Below are 19,102 nucleotides of genomic sequence, written 5' to 3'. Positions count from 1 at the left end.
ACAGGACCGCCCTCCCCCTCCCCCCAGCTCCCACCCATTGTCACCCGGCCCTGCTATATTTAAGATCAGGCAGGCTCCAGGTCACATTCTTCTCCCAGTCCTTGCTGAGCCGAGGGGAAGAAGAGACCAAAAACCCTCTCACCCTCTCGAATTTTCTCCCCAGAGGCTCCTAAGTGGACGCAGCTGCTTCTGTGAGTCCCTTTCCAGGATCAGGGGTAAGGAGGGACGACAGCTCCGGAAAGTGAGACCCTCAGCTTTCCACCGGGGGGTGGGGTGTGTGTGTGGGGGGGGAGATCCGAGCTCAGGCAGCACCCCAAGTGAACAGGGGGAAGAGGGGATCCCAGGGACCTTCCTGTGGCCGGGGTCCTCTGAGCTGAGTCCTCTGCGATGTGAAGGCTCCACATAAAGACCCTTTGGGGATGCTCAGGGGACTGGAGTCTGCCGCGCCCGGTTGCGGGCTGGCTGGCTGCGCCCTCTTGGCTGAGCCCATAGGCAGAGAAAGAGGGGAGCCCTGGGCCCCAGGGTGGGGGTCTCAGAGCCGGGGGCACTGCAGCCAGGGCCTGGGCTGACTGGCTGGAAGCTGGGGCCAGCTGGGCAAGGAGTGGCCGCAGCTCATCAGAGCCAGGCCATTCCAGCCTCCGGGAAGCCGATGGCCACCGCACGCCCAGCCAACAGTCCCACAGGGCAGGATGTGTCCGCCTCTGCCCACCCTGGGCCGCTCCTCTGCGTTCAGCTCTGGGGTGGGGGACACCAGCCACATCTCACTCTCCCTCTTGAGGGAGGGGAGGGGTCTCCGGGGGCATCTGCCAGGACCCTGCCCCACGGGGCCACACTGTATTCTGGGAAGAGGGCCCTCTGGCCCTGTGGGAAGAGGGCAGCAGAGGCCACCCACTTGTGCCGCTTAATCCCACGCATCAGTCAGAGCTTTAAAAAGCATCCATGCCTCATCTGCTAAAGCGGGGGTCTGGTTGCTGGAGGCCCCGGAGGTCAGGGCCGAGCGCCAGGCCCGGCCCCTCCACGGTGCTAATCAGAACAGAGCATCCGGGGAAGGCGGCCAGGGCGGAGGCCAGGGAAGGTTAACCCCTGGCGGCTGGCGCCAGGGCCACAGTGTCCCAGGAGAACCACGGGCGTCCAGCTCCACGCACGGAGGTTTCCAGCAGCCTCCTCCCGGGTTGGGAGGAAGAGAGGTGGACGGGCAGGGCTGGCAGCTTCTCGGGTGCAGAGAGATCCTCTTCCCTTGGGAGGAGCCAGACACGAAGCCCAAGGGGTAACCGTGAGCTGTGTCCCGCTGAGCGCCTGGGCAGGAGCCCAGGGAACTTCAGGGACAGGTCTTGGTGGTGGCTGACTCTGCCACCCTCCAGCCCCGAGGGCCACGGCTGTAGACCCGCAGAGGGAACCCACATTTAGGAACTGGAGGGCGCTCGGACCCACGGAGGCCGACCCTCAGCAGCCTGAGCCCCCGACACCCCGCGGGCCCCTTTCACTGGACTCATGTTCCCTGTCATGGACCCAGAGAAAGGGTCCCCCGGTGCTTTGTTCACACGCAGGTCACAGGATGGTCTCCACACATGGTCACCTCCAGGGGCCTCTCTGGAGGGGTGGGGCCAGCGCAGGAGGAAGGCTGAGGAAGGCTGAGGAGCAGTCTCTCCTCGACCACTCCCTTCCCCAAGTCCAGGCAGGGCCCTCCCAGGGGAGGCCTGCCCCCCAGAATCCCCACCTGCAGAGGGTGTGGGAGTGCTCCAGGGAGGCCACCAGGTGACCCGTGGTCATGGCTAAGCACCAGGCCTCCCCTGACCTTGGCGGCCACGTGAGGCGTGGTAGACCCATTTTACAGATGAGGAAACCAAGTCACAGGGTCCAAGGCCACACGCTGGTGAACTGGAGTAAGGGGTGAGGATCAGAGGGTCAGGCCTGCAGGCTGGCCCTAGAGTCCTGCAACAAACCGCTGTGTGGCCAGCATCTCAGCTTGGACCAGAGACCAGGAGGAGGAGAAGAGCTGTCCAGGGGAGGAAGCCGTGGGCAAGGGCAGGACAGCGGGCACCTGCCGGTTCTGTGTTCCAGGTGGCCTTGCACAGGTCCCTCTCCCTCACAAGCCTCGGGTCCCCTGTCACCCCGAGAGAGAGAGAGCCCCCGGCCCCTTGCCCTGGCAGAGATGCGGGCAGATGCCTGGTGGAATGACCGTGCACCTCGGCCTCGGCAGGTCGTCGCCCTCGCAGCCATGACTCTGCCCCACAGCCCCGAGAGCGCGGGGGGTGCCCAGCCCCCCCAGGCCGTGCAGGTGCACAGGCTGGAACACCGGCAGGAGGAGGAGCACAGGGAGGAGCGACAGCACAGCCTGCACATGGGCTCCTCCGTGAGCAGGAGGACCTTCCGCAGCAGGTGGGCAGCCACCTCCCGGGTCCCCAGGCAGAGGCGGGCGGCGTGGCCAGCCCTCAGGGGCCGCAGTCGGATGGGGAGGCACAGCCGTCCTTCCCGAGATCCCATCCTGAAGAGGGGGGCCCAGGCCGGCCCCCAGAGGTCCCTGTCTGCGGAGGGGCCTTGGCCTGCCGGCTGGTGCCCTGGGGTACAGCCCTGGTCCCGGGAGTCACAGGGCCCCTCTCCTGGCGCAGTGAGGAAGAGCATCAGTTCAGCGCTGCCGACTACGCCCTGGCCGCCGCCCTGGCCCTGACGGCCTCCTCAGAGGTGTCCTGGTAAGTCGCACGACCTCCCTGGCCAAGGAGGGGCCATCCTGTCCAGTCCCCTGCCTCCCTGCAGGGCTCCCTCACGGAGCTTACGGAACCCGCCCAAAGTTCCACACCAAGAAAAGGGCTGGACAGGAGCCTCCGCCCAGAGCCCTCTCGCCCCAAAGCCACCGCCCTGTAGAAGGGCCCCCACCGCGGGAGGGGCCGCCCCATCCCCGACAGTGAGGGAGGGGCTGAGAGAGGAGGAGAAGGAGCCAGGAACAGCCGCAGGTCACACACAGGTAGTCCACCGGTGGGGACCGTCTCTGAGAGTGGCACGTCACAGACAGCATGTGGCTTTGGGCAGGGGCCTAGGCTGGGAGGTGTCGGCCACCATCTTACCGGCCACCATCTTGCTGACCTGAAGCAAATCGCTAACCTAAGGTCCTGTGAAGTGGGGCCACCAATGCCTGTCCCCCCCGCCGTGGAGAACACAGGCCGACAGGTCTGCGCAGGCGCCTCGCAGGCCCTAACATAGCCAAGCTTTTATTGAGCACCAGCTGCAAGCAGGGCCCTCCCAGGGCGTTTGGAGGCAGGGCCAGAAGCAAAGAGGTGCTTTTCCTCAAGAAGCGTGAGGTGCCACTGGCATTGCCCGCCTTGGGGACACAACTAGCCAGGACATCCGGGGCCCTGCAGGCCTCGCTGAGCCCTGCCGGCCTTCTCACTGCAGGGAAGCCCAGCTGAGGCGCCAGACCTCAGCCGTGGAGCTGGAGGAGCGCGGGCAGAAGCGGGTGGGCTTCGGCAACGACTGGGAGCGCACAGAGCTGGCCTTCCTGCGGGCCCAGCGGCTGCTGCGCCAGAGACGCGACTGGAAGGCGCTGAGGCTGCGGGTGAGGGTGTGGGCTGGGAGCCCCGAGGCCCCTGTGACCGGGAAGAGGGGCCCTGGGCTGGAGCCCTGGTGCCTCCACCCTCTCGCTGTGCGACCTGGGGCAAGTGGCTTGCTGTTCCTGAGCCTCAGTTTCTCAACTGAAGCACAGATGGGGTTCTAAGGTTTCCCAGGGCTGAGGTGGGGACAGTGAGTCACCTTCCCAGCTGTGGAACCCAGAGAGCCCCAGGGAACGCCTCCCTGACACACCAGGCACCTGAAGCCCCTCCCGGCCCCTCCCAGGGCACACCTCCCAGGGCCTTCCCACGTATGTCACATCTTCAGGGCTAAATCCCCGTGGGGTGGAGCAAATGGGACCATCACCCTCAGGTAAGGAAACTGAGGCCCTGCCCATGGTCCACAGAGTCAGGCCCCGACCCAGGCTGGTTCCCGAGCCCGCTCCCTGCCCACTGGGCAGCACTGCCCCTTGACTGGAGGGCCCCGCCCCCAGGGTCTGACTCCAGAGTCTGGGCAGCAGGGAAGGGGGTAACGGCAAAGGTGGGGGGACGAGGTCACCAGGAGTCACGCACGTCCGCCCCCCTCCAGACAGAGGAGAAGGTGCGGGAGGCCAAGGAGCTGAGGGAGCTGTGCGCCGGCCGGGGACCCTGGTTCTGGATCCCGCTCCGCTCCCACGCCGTCTGGGAGCACACCACGGTGCTGCTGACCTGCACCGTCCAGGCCTCGCCGCCACCCCAGGTCACCTGGTAAGCGGCCCAACGCCTCCCCAGGGGCTCCCCCAAAGCCCCACACCACAGACCCTGAGCTCTGCCACCCCCAGTTGCAACAGCTGGGGAGCCGCAGACCTGGGCTATTCTTAGCCTCCCTCCAGCGGGGCAGGAAGACAGGCCACGAGGGCCAGCCTGGTAAAAGCACGATGCCCATGGCGCTGGGAGGCAGCTGCTCCGAGCTCCGGGTCTCAGGGTGGGGGATGATGGCAGGAGGCAGGACGGTGGCCGGGGGAGTGGGAGAGGCGGCGGGGAGGGACTCAGGCCTGGGCAGGAGCCCACGCTCAGGCGCGGCCTTCTCTCTCTGCTGAGTTGATCTCAGGCATGTGTCTTGACCTTTCTGGTCCAGCCTCGCTGTCCGAGCTGTAGAATGGGCTGAGGGCCGTTCCGCTTGCCTGCAGCAGACATTCTCAACAACACAGAGGACCTCAGATCTTAGAGAGGGCCGGGGAAGCGGGGGGCGCCGTCGGTGGGAGCGTGGCCATAGCAAAACCCCGGAGCTAGGCCCAGCTGTGGTGAAGTGGGCAGGGCACGGCAGGCCCTGGAGGGAGACGTGTCACCCCACGGTGGAGCCACCGTGGACCCAGTTCCCCTGCGCCTGAGGCCCTTTGCCAGGCACCTGGGAGCGAGGAAGGGGTTTGACAAATTTGTACTAAGAGTGTCACCATCTCAGGCCCCGACTCGGGCACTGGGCACAGGAAAGACCCAGAGTGTCACCCTCAGGGACCGCTCAGCCCAGAGAGAACGGGGGTCACACTCCAGATCACAGAGGAGGTGAGGGGCAGAAAGGGCTGCCGCGGCAGGTCGGCTCCTCCTTGGCATAGGAGCCCGATCTCGGGGGTGAACAGACTGTGGTCTAACAGGAGTGAGAAGACAAGCACACAGACAACCAGGCGCACGAGACAAAAGCAGCATTCTGTACTTGCACTCACTTGACATTGACCCGGCGCTTTTCCCTCATTTGAGCCTCAGAGCTACTCAGTGAGGGAGACTGTTGCCCCTTTCTCAGGGAAGGCTATCAAGGCCCAGAGAGGTGAGGTGACTTGCCTAAGGTCACACAGCCAGCGTGAGCCAGGATTCAAACTCAGGGCTCCTGCCTCCAAGCTGAAACTCCTCCCACTGGCCTAGAGAGCCCCGACAGTAGTCATTACGCTGTCATTTCTCTTAAAGTGCACAGAATGCTCAGGAAGAGCACGCACTTAGGCCAGGAGCAACCAAGAGAGGCGTCTGGAGGGAGTCGGCCTCGGGGCTCCCCACTGCCAACCAGCTCTTATCCAGAGAAGCTCGCTGGGCGCTGGGCCGGGAGCTGGGTTCCACAGGGCCAGGAAGTCCCTGCGTGTGTACACGTAGTAGGACAGCTTCCAACACAGCGTGGGCTGAGCAGAGGTCAGAGCCCCAGCTGTCGGCCCCGCAGCCAAGACCCGAGGCCCCCGTCTGGGCATTGTGCGGAAGCCTCCGGTGGGAAATGGTTTCCACTCCTGCCAACAAGGTGGCCACAACAGAGAGCCGGATGTTTCTTCCGAGGGTGGAAACCAGGCCCGGCCCCCTCCTGCCCCCGCGGCTCAGGTGGCCCCCGCAGCTCCTGGCCCAGCGCGCGGCTTTCCACCCGCCCCTCGGCAGGGCCACCGAGGTCCTGGGATGGGCCCCTAGAGGTTCCATTCAGGCCCTGGTCAGAAGATCCCGGCTGGTCAGGCAAATCCATTCACTCAGCAATTAATGAGCACCTTCTGGATGCAGAGGCACCAAGGGGACCCACACGCGCAGCCTCACTCTAGCGAGGCAAACACAAAGCACTCGGCTGAAGGGACTGAAGTGGTGTCCCTGAGAAAGGACCCAGTTTGCCGCGGAGGAAGGGCGGGGATTTGTCCCCGAGGAGCCTGGGGGAGGACGACCACACGGGGCTCCCAGCACCTCTGCCTGGAGCTCCACGGGAGGAGACGGGGACCCAGGTCAGGGCACCCAGGGGCCCCAACACCCCGAGGATGCTAGGGGCACAGGAAAGGAGAGGAGAGGGAGGGAGTGTGGGCGGGGGGCTGGCGCACTCTGGGGACACCTGGCTGCCCAGCCATGGCCCCCTGGAGTGTGCAGAGCCGGGGGGCAGCAGCACACAACGGGACAAGGTGAGGTGTCCACAGCGCGCCCAGGGAGGACCCCCGGACCCCTGCTGATAAGAACCCCAGGCTCGGGGGCTCGGGCCAGGTTACCTGAGGCCAGTGAGAAGCAGCCGCTCAGACGAGGCAGCCTTCAAAGTGAAATCCAACATCAAAATTCGTGCAAAGACAAGACCCAGATAAATGACAGAAACCTCACTCCTTCCCGGGGCCCCTCCCAGCCAGGTTCTGGGCTCTCTCGCCGCCTCAGTGGTCTCTGTTCATGGGGTTCTATTATGGGATGTCACTTTGCACTGTCCACACAGCCCGGCCTTCGCAGGCCTGGCTGCACGGGGAGTGGGACACGGAGGCCCAGGGGCAGGGCAGGCTGAGCATCTGTGTCCAGAGCGGCAGCGGCAGAGCCCAGCCGGCCTGAGGGGTCTGGAATGTTCCTGACAGGTGTGGGGTGGGGTCTATCCCTGGCCCTGGGACCTGGGAGAGCCAGAGAGATTGGGTGCCCAGATTAGGCCCCTCCCCATAGGAGACTTAGTGGGGCCCCTTTCCTAAGAGGGCACTGCCCGGGGACTGTGTGGGTGTGGTGCTGTTTGGTTGCCATGGAGACAAACAGCGAGGCCAGATCAAGGAAAGCAGCGCCATGAGTCTGGGGCGCCCTCTGTTGGCAACGAGGAGCACCCTCCTCTTCAACCTTAATCACCAGCACTGGGTCAGAGAGAAGCCTTCACATGGTCGCCCCGCAATGGCCTCTGGGACACAGAGGCCCAGAGAGGGGCACTGAGTTTCCCAATGCCACACAGCATACTGTGTCAAGAACCCAAGGCTCCTAACTTTTACTGACATTTACCCTCTTCCCTGCATTGACTCTTCAGGCCCCAGACCCCCAGGCCACCCCACTGTCCCACCCATGTATCAGGGAGAATGATACCCTAGAGTTCACAGAAGACAAAGGCAGTGTCCAGGGCAGGTGATCTGTTTGACCACCTGGGGGTGCCCCCCGTCCCACCTCCTGAAGTTCAGTTTCATCCATTTGGGATGTATCCTGGGCGTGGGCTGTTTTATGTCTTAAAGAAAGTAGGAGGTGGTCCTTCTCCTTCCCCGTCCGCTCACACGCAGCCCTGGTCTCCAGGGCCGAGGAGCAGCGACCCAGCCCTCTTCCCGCCACGGGCAGGAAGGGCCCAGGACGTGAAAGGGGGCAGAGTGTGTCATCAGAAGTGCCACATGCCATTCATCCTCACTGGCCGTCCACCACGGTCAGTCCCGTGGCCACGCCTCGCAGAACAGGAGCCAGGAGTTGTGCTGCCTGTGGGGTGGCCCCGGGGTAAATCCCGCTCCTCCAGGGCAGAGTGGCTACAGGCGACCCAGGAGCAATGCCAGAGGCAGGTTCTGGGGAGGGTGCTCAGAGGCAGGAGGCGTTTGGTTTGGTTTTGGAGCCGGGGACGGAACCCAGACCACGGGCTCCACCGCGGAGCCCCACGCAGCAGAGATTTTTAAATCCCCAAGAGATTCAAATGTCACCCAAAATTCAGAAGAGCTCACCTGAGGGGCCGGCAAGGGAGACAGGGATGGGGGCAGCGTCCCTGCAAGGCCCCTCCGAGAGGAGGGAAAAGCCAGACGGGGTCCCCAGGGTACCCCTGAGGTGGCCTGGGAGGAGGAGGAGCAGCTGCCCTCTCTGTGGGCTCTTCTCTGCCACTAGGAGGGGGACGGACGTCTCGGGATGCACAGCGCGTGAGGCTGGGGAAGCTTGCCACACCATTCACTTCGTCCTCAAGGTGGCCCTGAGAGGCCACTGCTGTTACACCCCCATGGCACAGGCCAGGACCACTGAGGCTCAGGGCCGTGACCGTGGCACCCTGGGCAACCCAGGTCCGAGAGGCTCAGAGCCTCCTGGCCTGCCGCAGCCACCGTGTCTCCCCAGGTACAAAGACGACGTGCGCATCGACCCCCGACTGTTCCCCGCCGGAAAGTACCGGATCACCAACAGCTACGGGCTGCTGACCCTGGAGATCAGGAGGTGAGGCTGAGAGGCCAGGAGAGACCCGGACCCCCGGGGCCCAACACCACTGAAGCCAGAGCAGGACCCTGAGCCCTTCCTCCAGCTGTTCCCCCAAATTTGCACGTTGGGTGCTATTAAAATAACGACCCCCAAGATGGAGCCCCCCTGCCCCCACATGCAGCTTCAGTAGGTCTGAGCGGGGCCCAGGAATTAGCCACAAACACACACACACACACACACACACACACACTCACACACACTCACACACAAGCCGATATCTTGGAATGCAAGATGAGAAAATTGCACTCGGGTTTGCGGCCGAGTGCTGAGCCTGGCTGGGAAAGCTCCTTCCCAGGACAGAAACCCCCGTACGCACACGCACACACACACACACACCTGCACACACACGTGCAAGGGAAGCAGTTGCACGGGAGAGAGGCCTTTCGGGAGATGCAAAGTCGTAAGCATGATTCTGAAGGAAGAGGTGGGGGCTTGGAGGAAGCACGGGGGACATGCAGGTGACTGTCCCAGGTACGCACTGTTCACAGCCGCCCCGGGTCGCGTTCCTCCCGGGACCCAGCCCTGTACGGGGAGCTTTGCACCCATGATGCATAATGCCCACCACCAAAGCACTGCTGTCCCCACGTCCCAGGTAGGAAACAGGCTCAGGTGACCCGACCTTGCGCAGTCCTGCAGGGCGGGGCCTGGGGCGGGGCCAGTCCCCTGGGCCTGGGTTGCCCTCCGACCCCCGGAGCCCTTCACTTCTGCCAGCTCAGCCTCAGAGACACGAAGACGGACAGGATGGACGCTGGTCCTTCCTTCCGGAAGCAGAGGGGGACCTGGGCACACAAGGCTACCACAGGGAGGGGTCCGTGGCCGGGGCAGTCAGGGAACGCAGGCAGGGCCAGGGGCCCCGAGACTGGCATGAGACAGAGGGGTGCCACCCTGCATGGTGGGGACTCAGGGGAAACCAAGGAGCCTGGCAGCTTGCTGAGGGGCCAGATGCGCACATCCTACTGCCTGCTGTCTTCGTCATCAAAATGCCCAGGGACAGAGCCAGCCCACATTCCTCCGGGAATATGACAGGGTTGGCCTGGCTGCTGGTAAGATCCCAGCTTGAGTCTGAGAACACCTGGGCGTCTGGCCCAGCTCTGGCACAGATTGGCATAGGCCTTGGGCACATCTGTCGGGCTGCTGTTAAGAAGGGAGGAGGCCTGAGTAGCAGGCAGTGCCAGGAGAGGGCTTATCACCTTGAAGCTTGGTAAAATTCCAGTGGCTGTGTGACTCTGGGCAAGTCAATTCACTCTCTGGTCCCCCAGAGTCACTAATAACAGCGCAATGCAGCAATGCTATTCTCCAAGCCCCTTTCCCCTGAGGTGGTGGAGGCTGCTGTGTGTCCCCAGTTCCTCAAAGCATAGACAAGTGCCAAGGCCAAGCCCAAAACCCAGAGCCTTTGCCACCTGCATTTCCCACGGAGCCCAGCAGTCTCGGGGACTCTTCCTTCTCTCTCCAGAGTCACCGCCGAGGACTCGGCCACCTACACAGTGATGGTGAAGAACGCCTTCGGCCAGGCTTCCTCCTTCGCCAAAGTCCTCGTCCGCAGTAAGTCCGCCGTCCCGAGCGGCCCAGGCTGAGCACAGCAGACCCACGGCAGGCAGATGACGGCGGACCTCTGGCACGGGTGTCCCCTGGGATTGGGGACCAGGCCAGCCACGGAGGCTTGCCTCCTGCCGGCCTCTGGAGCAAGTGGGAGCCTCCTCCCTCAGACTGCCACGGCAGCGGGGCCAGCATGGTGGCTGATGGTGGAAGGCACAAGGCAGGTCCCCTGCCCGGGATCAACATCTGCCTTCCCTGAGCTATGGCCCTGCACGGCGTCTCTCTTCACCCTGGGCTGCCTGCAGGGCCATCCCTGCCATGGATGGCACCTTTGTGTGGACTGGGAGATGAATTGGAAAAAAGGGAACCTTCCTCCAGGTGGATGCTGTCCCCACACCAGGCCACGTGACATGGCAGGCAAACTTCAGCCCTCACCTGCCTTTGCAGTAGTTGCCTTTGTGCAGGGCACAACCTATACAACTGTTCAGGGCGACCTTCCCTGCCTGTCTCCAAAGAGCATGCTTGGACTCAGGTTCTGATCCGGCTGAGGGCCTGGTGGTCTGGCCCTGCCAACCCTGCTGAGGGGTCCTCAGGGGCCAAGACCAAGCCTCCCCACTTCCATTTGATCCCACTGACCCTCTTGGCTTCTGGGGTACATTCCTAGTTGAACTTGGACCCCTGCTGGAGGTCACTCCATGGGCAATGGAAATCACAGTTCAAAGCAGGGCACCGGGGAGTCCTCCAGACCCGAGTTCGGATCCCGGCTCTGCCGCCGACGGGCTGTGTGAACCTGGGCAGGGCCCTTGGCCTCTCTGAGCTATAGGTGCTCACCTGTGCAAGGGGACCCTCTACCTGGCTCAGGTGCTCGTGTTGATTGGATGAGATGACGCAGATGGCGCTTGGCACACAGTAGGCCCTTGGGAAAGGATAGCTCCCCTGTCCCTCTGGGCCACCAGGGCAGGGCACTGTCCAGGGGTCTACCTATGGTCCCTGTCCTCCGGGCCCCAGGGAGTGAGAAGCCCCTCCCCCTGACCCAGGGCAGCTGTCCTGGGCAGTGGACAGGCTGGGCCAGCCCCGCCCTCCCCGCAGCCCCAGGCCTTGTTAAACTCCTTCACAGCCTCCCGCCCTCTGCCCTGGTCCTCAAATAGCTCTGGGAAGGCAGCTGTCCCGGCCGCCAGGCCAGGTTCTGAGTGGAAACTTGAGCTGCCCGTAGGCCTGGGCCAGAGCCAAGTCCAAGGTCAGACAGCAGGGCCCTGCCTCTCTGTCCACCACGTCGCTGTCCTTCCCTCCCTCAGGGCCAGCTGCAGGGTCCATGAGGCCAGACTCTCGCCAGCCCCTGCTCAGGACTCCCCTCAACCCCCCCCCCATCTGCATGGTGACTTCGGGGTCTGAGTGGAGGGCCCCAGGCTGGGAGGCAGGGCCTGGTCTCCCTCCTCGAGTCTCCCACTGGCCTCCGTAGCACTGCGGCAGCCTCCTGCCCTGCTGGACCTCACTCAGGGAGGACCTTTCCAGGGACCAGGGGTGCACCTTGGCCTCAGGACCCTGGGGTTCGCTGGGTGACTCTGCCCCAGGTTCCTCATCTGTACGAGGACAACCGGCAGCAATAGACTGCGGGGGGAGGAGTAATCAAATTAGCATGTAGCGCCTGGTAAGCACTGTGTGCGCCATGGCGGCTCGGGGTCACGGGGATTGCACCCTGAAGCCTCTGACGGGCTGTCAGTGCTGGTCCCACCAGAAAGCCTAGCGTCCCTGAGCAGGCTCCACCTCTAGGAAGACACTGTGTGTCCTGGAGCCCGCTGGGACAGAAGAGGGAAACCAGCATTTACTGAGCACCTACTGTGTGTGAGGCTCTGGCTGAAGGCTTGGCTCTCGTGATCTCGTTCCTTCCTCACCCAGCCCCCATCACCAGGTGGGATTCCTGACCTGGTTCCACTGACAGAGAAAGGCCACAGGGGCCACTGTCGGCCCAGGACCTGAACCCACATCAGGGCCCTGCCCCCCCAAATCTGGTAGGAATGTGGGGTCTGAACGCTGTCCAACTCCGCCTGTGTTGATTTTCAGCTTACCTGGGGAAGGAGGCTGGCTACGACTCAGAGATCTTTAAAAGTAAGTGAGCTGGGGGCACCTTGGGAGGCCAAGGCAGGAGGATGGCATGTTCCAGGCCAGCGTCAGCAACTTAGCGAGACCCTGTCTCAAAATTAAAAATAAAGAGGGCTGGGGATGTGGCTCGGTCGGGGAGTGCCCCTGGGTGTAAACCCCAGTACTGAAAGAAAAAAAAAAAATTTTAAGTAAGTGGGTGGGGTGGGGGTGGGCCTTCACTGGGAGAGGGTGTCCGGGACTCCTTAGCTCGGTTTCGGTCTCCCTGTCGTCCTTGTCAGAACAGAACCGTCCACTGCCCACAAAGCGCTGTCCACTAGGAACGACACTCATGACCACCCCCACAGCTGCCCCCAGAGACTGAGCCGCCCTTTGACCAAAACTGGGTCACAAAGGCGAAACACGAGCAAGACGGGCCTCAGCCCTTGGGTACTGCTCTTGGGGCTTGTCTGCCCCCTGCTCCCCCGCCCCTCCTGCCTTGTCAGTACTGTGCTGGGAGTTCTGAGTCCCGACCCACAGGCACAGGGACACCCGGGGCCTCCCTCCCACCTTGGCCCCAGGTCATGGTGGCATCTCAGACAACTTCGGCCCTAAGTTTCTGTCCCTGTCCCAGGATCGCTGTTTGGGCCCCACGTGGAATTCACGTCGGTGCTGAGGCCCGTCTTCGCCCGTGAGAAGGAGCCTTTCTCCCTGTCCTGCTTGTTTTCCGAGGACATGTTAGACGCGGAGCAGAACATCCAGTGGTTCCGAGATGGTGAGGACCCCCGGCCTTTTCGAGGCACCCCCCAGAGAGGCCAGAAGCCAGAAAAGGCCCAGAGGCTGAGACCCTCCCCCATGAGACTCAGACGTGCCCCTCCCCCACCCAGCACCAGCTGCCTTGTGGGTGCCCAGGAGGACAGGAGCAGAGCCAGGTGGGGGCCCCAAGCCCCCATGAGGTGCCAGGCCTGAGCTGGGGCCTGGGCAGGCAGTGGGTATAGAGGAGCTCGAGCTGGGGACCAGGAGGAAGCCCTCGGCACAGCCCAGGCTCCTGAGGCTGGGCACCGGCTCCTCCCTCCACGTGCCCCATGACCACCCAGGGCATCTGAACGGCAGCAGGACCTGGCTCGGAGCAGGCTGCTGTGGCTGGCCCAGGACTCCCCAGAGTCAGGGTGCAGTGCAGGTGCCAGGCAAATGACTGTTAGGAGACCTCTGGGGATATCACAGGCCAGGACCGTGACAAGGACTCAGTTAAGCAGGAAGAGGTGGCCCAGCAAGGGGGGAGAAGGACAGCTGGGCGTCCTGCCCCATCCGTGACCCGCCTGCAGCCAAAGGTCAAGGAGCACAGCTTCCCCCGCCCCCAGCACCCCTGGCTCTCACCCCAGAGCTGCACCTGCTGGGGACACGGGGGAGGGGAAGGGTGGAAGTCACCCGAGCCCCGAGGAACAGCCGCGAGGAACAGCTGCGGTAACAAGGCTGGGATGTCCCCCAAACCCGTGGGTCATAGAGAAGAGAGGCGCTGGCAGGAAGGAAGTGCCTCTCTGCTCAGAGCCAAGAGAGGGAGGCTCCCCAGGGGCCGGGCTGGCCACTCCCTGCACCCCCAGAGTCCCTGAGAGTCTCCATCAACTCCCTGACCTCCCACCCATGGAGCCCCTCCACCGGCCTCTGCCCTCCTCACCGAGAGACCCCCTCACTTTCAATAAGCCCCCCTTCTTTGGACCCCTGATCGCATACGGGACCCTCTCTCCCTTCCTCAGAGAACCCCCAGTTCCTCCCCTTGCCAGCCCTGGACCTCCACTCACTGCAGCCCACCCCCACCTTGCCCACCACCCCCACCATGCCCACCAAGCCCTGCCCCTCCCCCAGCTTTCTGCAGATTCTTGGCGGAGTCCTGAAGTCCCCACCCCTACCTGAGCTGACCCCCAGCCTGTAGCCACACCAGCCCCTCTCTCTGCCCAGCCAGGCCTCCCGCCCTGCAGAGCTGGTGAAGCCAGGACCCCCAGACTCACGCTGGACCCCTTCTCCCTCCCTCCCAGGCAGGCTTCTGAGCTCCTCGGGACGGCGGCAGATGCTCTACGCGGACCGTGAGGCGTCCCTGAAGGTGTCCTGGGCCTATAAGGAGGACGAGGGACTCTACACAATCAGGGTGCCCTCACCCTTTGGTCCCAGGGAGCAGAGCACCTATGTTTTCGTGAGAGGTGAGGCGTGGGGTGGGGCAGGTGGGTTGCTAGGACCCGGGGGCCAAGGCTCCACCCTGGACTTGCTGGCCGTCTGCCTCTCCTGAGGCCTCAGGTTAGGTCCAGTCTAAGAGTCCCTGTGGCCGCCTGTGACCCTCCAAAAAAGGACACAGCCAGAGAGGCGGAGTGGGTGGGGACTGGGGAGGGGGGCTGCGGGTGGGCTGAGTCCTTCGGGTCACCTACTGAGTTCTGCCGCCCAAACCTTCCCATCTGGGCTGGACTCCTGGCTTGGCCACTTCTCCAGCTGGGTGACCTTGGTTACTGAAGGGGGAGGTCACTGTGGGGCTGGGGGTTAACTCTGCCGCTGACGGAGCCTCTGTGCTCCCTCTCCGTGTCAGATGCTGCAGCCGAGAACCCAGGGGCCCCAGGCTCCCCGCTGAACGTCCAGTGCCTGCACGTGAACAGAGACGGCCTCATCCTGACCTGGACCCCGCCCAGCGACACCCGGGGCAGTCCCATCACGGGCTACTCCATCGAGAGGTGAGCGGGTCTCTGGAGAGGCCACGTCCCCAGGGTAGAATTCTGCCTGGTGGCAAGAACAAGAGTGGCCGGCCACAAGACAAAGGAGCCCCGTGCCTGGCCTCTGGGAAGCCTCCCCCGCTTCTTGGCCCAGGCAGGAGGTTGACCGAGTTGGACGATTTAGGGGCAGAAGAGGCGTCCATGCTTCAAACCTGTGTCGATCGGTTGCCTAGAATTCTGGGCCAAAACAGTGGGTGCTGGAAACCCCAGCACATGGGAATGTGCTGGCCACTCCCCTGTGTCAGGCCCTGGAGGAGAGGGCACGGTAGGAAGGGGACCAAAGGCCAGGGACCGGAACCTGGGCCTCTTTCATATACTGTCAGTTCTGAGGTTCCCGCTGGAGAGAAACCTGCCTAGTCCTCCCCCTTCAGGACAGTGGACGGCCATGTGCCCCTGAGGCTGAGCCAGGACTGTTCCTGGCCTTGACGATGTCCTCTAAGAGGGAGGGGGACTTTCTAATGTCTCCACACGTGGAGGTGACAGTGCCTGGGTCACACTGCTCATCAGTGGCGGAGGCAGGGCTTGGACCCACACAGGAGCACTGCCCTGTCCAGCCTGTGACAGCCACATGTGCTGCCCCCACCCACAGGTGTCAGAGCCCGGGGCCTGGGGGTGCCTCTAGAAGGTGCCAAATTAGGGAGTGGACGATGCTCAGTGAAGTCTGCCTCTACTGCTCAGAGCAGGGGACCCGGGGTGGAGACGGTGCTCCTGGGCTCTGGTTTGATGGTCCCAGCTGGCAGGACTGTGGCGAGCAGGGGGTGAGGGTGGGCGAGAGGCACAGCCCAGGAGAGGCGCAAACCCGGAGGGCTTAAGGCGCGGGCAGGGGCTGGAGCCAGGGCCTGTCTCCCACAGGTGCCAGGGTGACTCCAATGAATGGGTGCCCTGCCACGAGGCCCCCGGGGGGACCTGTCGGTGCCCGATCCAAGGCCTCGTGGAAGGCCAGAGCTATCGGTTCCGGGTGAGAGCCGTGAGCAGGGCGGGCAGCAGCCTCCCCTCCAAGGCCTCGGGAGCGGTCGTCATGGGCGACGACGACGCAGCTCGGAGGAAGATGGGTAAGGACAGAGGCCCTGAAGGACGTTCTGGAGCGTCAGCCAGGGCCTGCTCAGGAGCCACACAGCCCCAGGCCCCAGGGAGCCCCAGCCTGGGGGGGAAGGGGCAGCCCGTCTGATGAACCCCCCCACAGGAGGCACCAGTCCAGGGAGGACTCCGGCTTCCGCAGTCGTCCTCAGCCTGATGGAGGAGAACGGGGGGGGCCCTCAGGACCCCTGCCTGGGGGAGCGTGGGGACCCGGCGCTCTCAGCCTCGGGAGTCACCCTGACACCTTTGCCCCTGCTCGGTCATGCCCAGGCCCATCTGCCTCCTGTCTGTCCCCACTTGTCTCAAGAGACAGAGCATCTCTCGGCCTGAGGGCAGCAGGGCTCCACTTCGGGCTCCAGAGAAATCTGGGCCCAGAGGGCACCTGCCTGAGGTCACACAGCGACGGCTGCCCAGCCAGGACCAGGCTAGATTCAGAACCCGGGGTGGGGCAGGCCCTGGCTGCCCCTGACCCCACCCCACGTGCTCCATCCTCCTTCCTAGAGATCCCCTTTGACCTGGGCAGCAAGATCACGGTCAGCATGGATGACTTTGAAGGTATGAGCGCCCCTCCCAGGCCCAGGCCTCCGGTCAGCTCCTGCAGTCCTGTCCCCCAGAGCGGGCACGGGCTGGCAAAGCACGGAAACTGTCAATGCTCAGGGTGCCGGGACGCGAGGGGAGAGGGTCCAATCGGAAGAGGCACAGGTGCTGGGGTCATGGTGTCCTGCCTGGCTCTGCCTCTCCTGGAGGAGGTGGTCCCTAAGGAAGAGCCCCGAGCAGGGCATCAGGGGACCAGGGTCTGGCATCAGCTCTGCCTGACCTCGCTGTGTGGTCTGGAGCAAATTCCTGCCCCTCTGTGGAATGAGGGGCTGAGATGAGGGCTCTCTGAGCGCCCACCCGTCTCTGCCCTGGGTGACTCCAATTCCAGATGCCGTGACCATTCCTTCACCCCCGACCAACGTCCACGCCAGCGAGATCCGAGAGGCCTACGTGGTTCTGGGCTGGGATGAGCCGTGCCCCCGGGGCAAAGCCCCACTGCAGTACTCCCTGGAGAAGGTGGGAGCCCCAAGGACCCAGCCTGGGAAGTGAAGACGGGGTGCTGGGAAGCACTGGGTACTCAGAAACCCCTGGGGGGAAGGGAGCTTCAGAGAACAGAAAAGATTTCCCTCACACAGAGGCAGGGGGATGGATTAAATGGCCTTTCCCACTAACCCTGAGAGATCAGTTACTTACTGACAGCAGTTCCTAAGGCTCTTCATGAAATATACAAAATCAAGAGGTGCAGACAACCGTATCCACTGTCCCCGGAGCACCCCTGCCCCCAGTCACCGGTGTCAGGTCACACTTGGGTCACATGCATCTTCTTGGCAGGGCCATGATGGGAGGGAAGCCAGGCTTTTGCCCACCAGCCAGTGTCCAGCACTCGAGGTCAGTCCTCACTGGACACAGAGAGGGGCAGGGCACACTGTGAGGGAGGTGGAGACACCCATCTAGAGTGGATTCAGAGCTGGGGAGGCGGCACGGCAGAATAGAAGACAGCAAGGGTGTTAAGATCGATTCAGATCCAGGTCTCCGCTGTGTGATCTTCAGCCAGTTTCCTAACTTCTCTGAGCTTTCTCCCTCCCAAGAGGGAAAAACCTGCCCTAGGAGGATGAAATAAGACGCAGCACACAGTCAGAGGCCACAGCACACAGTCAGAGGCCACAGCACACAGTCAGAGGCCGCAGCCCCTGGGCTGTGAATGCTTTCTGATAAGTGTTCTTGACTCATCTCCCTAAAGGCAGAGACTAAGTTTCTCTTCTCTTTACTCACTGTGCCCAGAACAGTGCCTGGTACACAGTAGGTAACAGTAAAGGCTTCCAGAATAAAAGAACCAGACATTTCCAGGGAGGAGTCCCTAGCCCTGGTTATCCAAATGGGCCATCTTCCCACTCCCAGGTTATTTAGTCTCTGGCTGCCTCAGTTTCTTTTTGGGTAAAATCACACACAGCTCGCAGGGTTTGTGGGAGGACCAGACTTATTAAAACAAGCAGAGACAGCCCGGGCACCATGCTCAGACGTGTTCCTCGAAGCTACTTTCTGGGCCTCGCTGGGTTCTAGGCCCCTGGGAGCCTGGACAGGAAAGACAGGGAGGCAGGGACAGTGGCTCCCTGGTGCTCCTGGGCCCCAACACTTGGTCCAGACTCGGCAGAAACGTTCACTTACCCAAGTCACCCCTGGCTCTTCACCCTCCATCTGCCCAGAGGCTCAGGATGGACGAGCCTGTTGGGTCCCCGAGGTCCTGGAGAATGAGCAGGTTTAAAGGCCACATCTACCATGGGGACGAATTTCAGGCAAGTTCCCAAAAAGCCTCTGAACCCGTTTCCCCCACTGGTGGGGAGACGAACATCTGTCTGGCAAGTCGATTGTGAGACCTCGTCCATTTATTCAACGATTTATCCCACGTGCCCGAACTATAGGCCCTGGCGATGCACGGGGTGGGAAAGCCGGATAAACGAGATAAATCAGTAAAACAAAAGCACTTTAGGTCCTGAGCTGGTGGAGGCGCTGAGGAGAGAGAGCTGGGAGGGGCACCCTGGAAAGCTCTCCCTGGGAGGGCGAGTTTTCAGTAGAGGAAGGAGGGAGACCAGGAAGTGCAAAGGCCCTGAGGCCAGACCTGGGCCACTGAGGAGCCGCAGGGAGGCCCAGGGCTGTGGCAGGTGGACAAAGTGGGGACTGGATCATGGCCAGACAGGCAGCCGAGCTCAGGTTGTGGAGAAGCATTTTTTTCTGGGGTCAACGGGGGGCTTAGGAAGGTTCTGAGCAGACAGGGGCCTAATCTGACTTGTACCATAAAGGGTGCTTCTGACAGCCATATGAGGAAAGACGGAGAGGGGTCGAAGGTAGAAACAGAGAGGCCAGATAAGGGGCTAGCTGAACAGCTCAGGTGACCAGTGATGCTGGCCTGGATCAAGGTTATGTGGCAAGTCATGGCCAAACTCTGGTTTTGAAGGTGGAGCTGGTCAGATCTGTCGATGGAACGCATTTGGGTGTGAGGGCCTGAGCCCAGGAGGGCTCCGAGGATTTGGGCCCAAGCCACCGGGAGTGTGGGTGCCTGGCACAAGGCGAACGCATGGGTTGGGAAACCCCAGATTGAGCCCTGAACTTGCGGAAGTGGAGGGCTCAGTAGGCGTCCGGGTGGAGAGATGGAGG

General features: G+C 62.9%; 1 protein-coding gene across 1 annotated transcript in view; it reads left to right on the top strand.

Annotated features, from left to right (window-relative positions):
* Positions 1–2,205: 2,205 nt before the first annotated feature.
* Myom3 (myomesin 3) overlaps positions 2,206–19,102 on the top strand; it is a 41,182-nt gene continuing 24,285 nt past the window's right edge. The window contains exons 1-13 of the mRNA XM_040288110.2: positions 2,206–2,379; positions 2,610–2,690; positions 3,391–3,550; positions 4,132–4,289; positions 8,334–8,429; positions 9,925–10,013; positions 12,069–12,113; positions 12,718–12,858; positions 14,117–14,278; positions 14,656–14,797; positions 15,689–15,888; positions 16,415–16,468; positions 16,839–16,966. Of these exons, the coding sequence (XP_040144044.2) occupies positions 2,219–2,379; positions 2,610–2,690; positions 3,391–3,550; positions 4,132–4,289; positions 8,334–8,429; positions 9,925–10,013; positions 12,069–12,113; positions 12,718–12,858; positions 14,117–14,278; positions 14,656–14,797; positions 15,689–15,888; positions 16,415–16,468; positions 16,839–16,966 (1,617 nt within the window). The 5' untranslated portion in view covers positions 2,206–2,218. The remainder of the gene's footprint in view (positions 2,380–2,609; positions 2,691–3,390; positions 3,551–4,131; positions 4,290–8,333; positions 8,430–9,924; positions 10,014–12,068; positions 12,114–12,717; positions 12,859–14,116; positions 14,279–14,655; positions 14,798–15,688; positions 15,889–16,414; positions 16,469–16,838; positions 16,967–19,102) is intronic.

This window comes from Ictidomys tridecemlineatus, chromosome 11, assembly GCF_052094955.1.
Source record: "Ictidomys tridecemlineatus isolate mIctTri1 chromosome 11, mIctTri1.hap1, whole genome shotgun sequence".
Lineage (NCBI taxonomy): Eukaryota > Metazoa > Chordata > Mammalia > Rodentia > Sciuridae > Ictidomys > Ictidomys tridecemlineatus.
The sequence above is the reverse complement of the archived record's forward strand: the minus strand, read 5'-3'. Positions and strand labels throughout refer to the sequence as shown.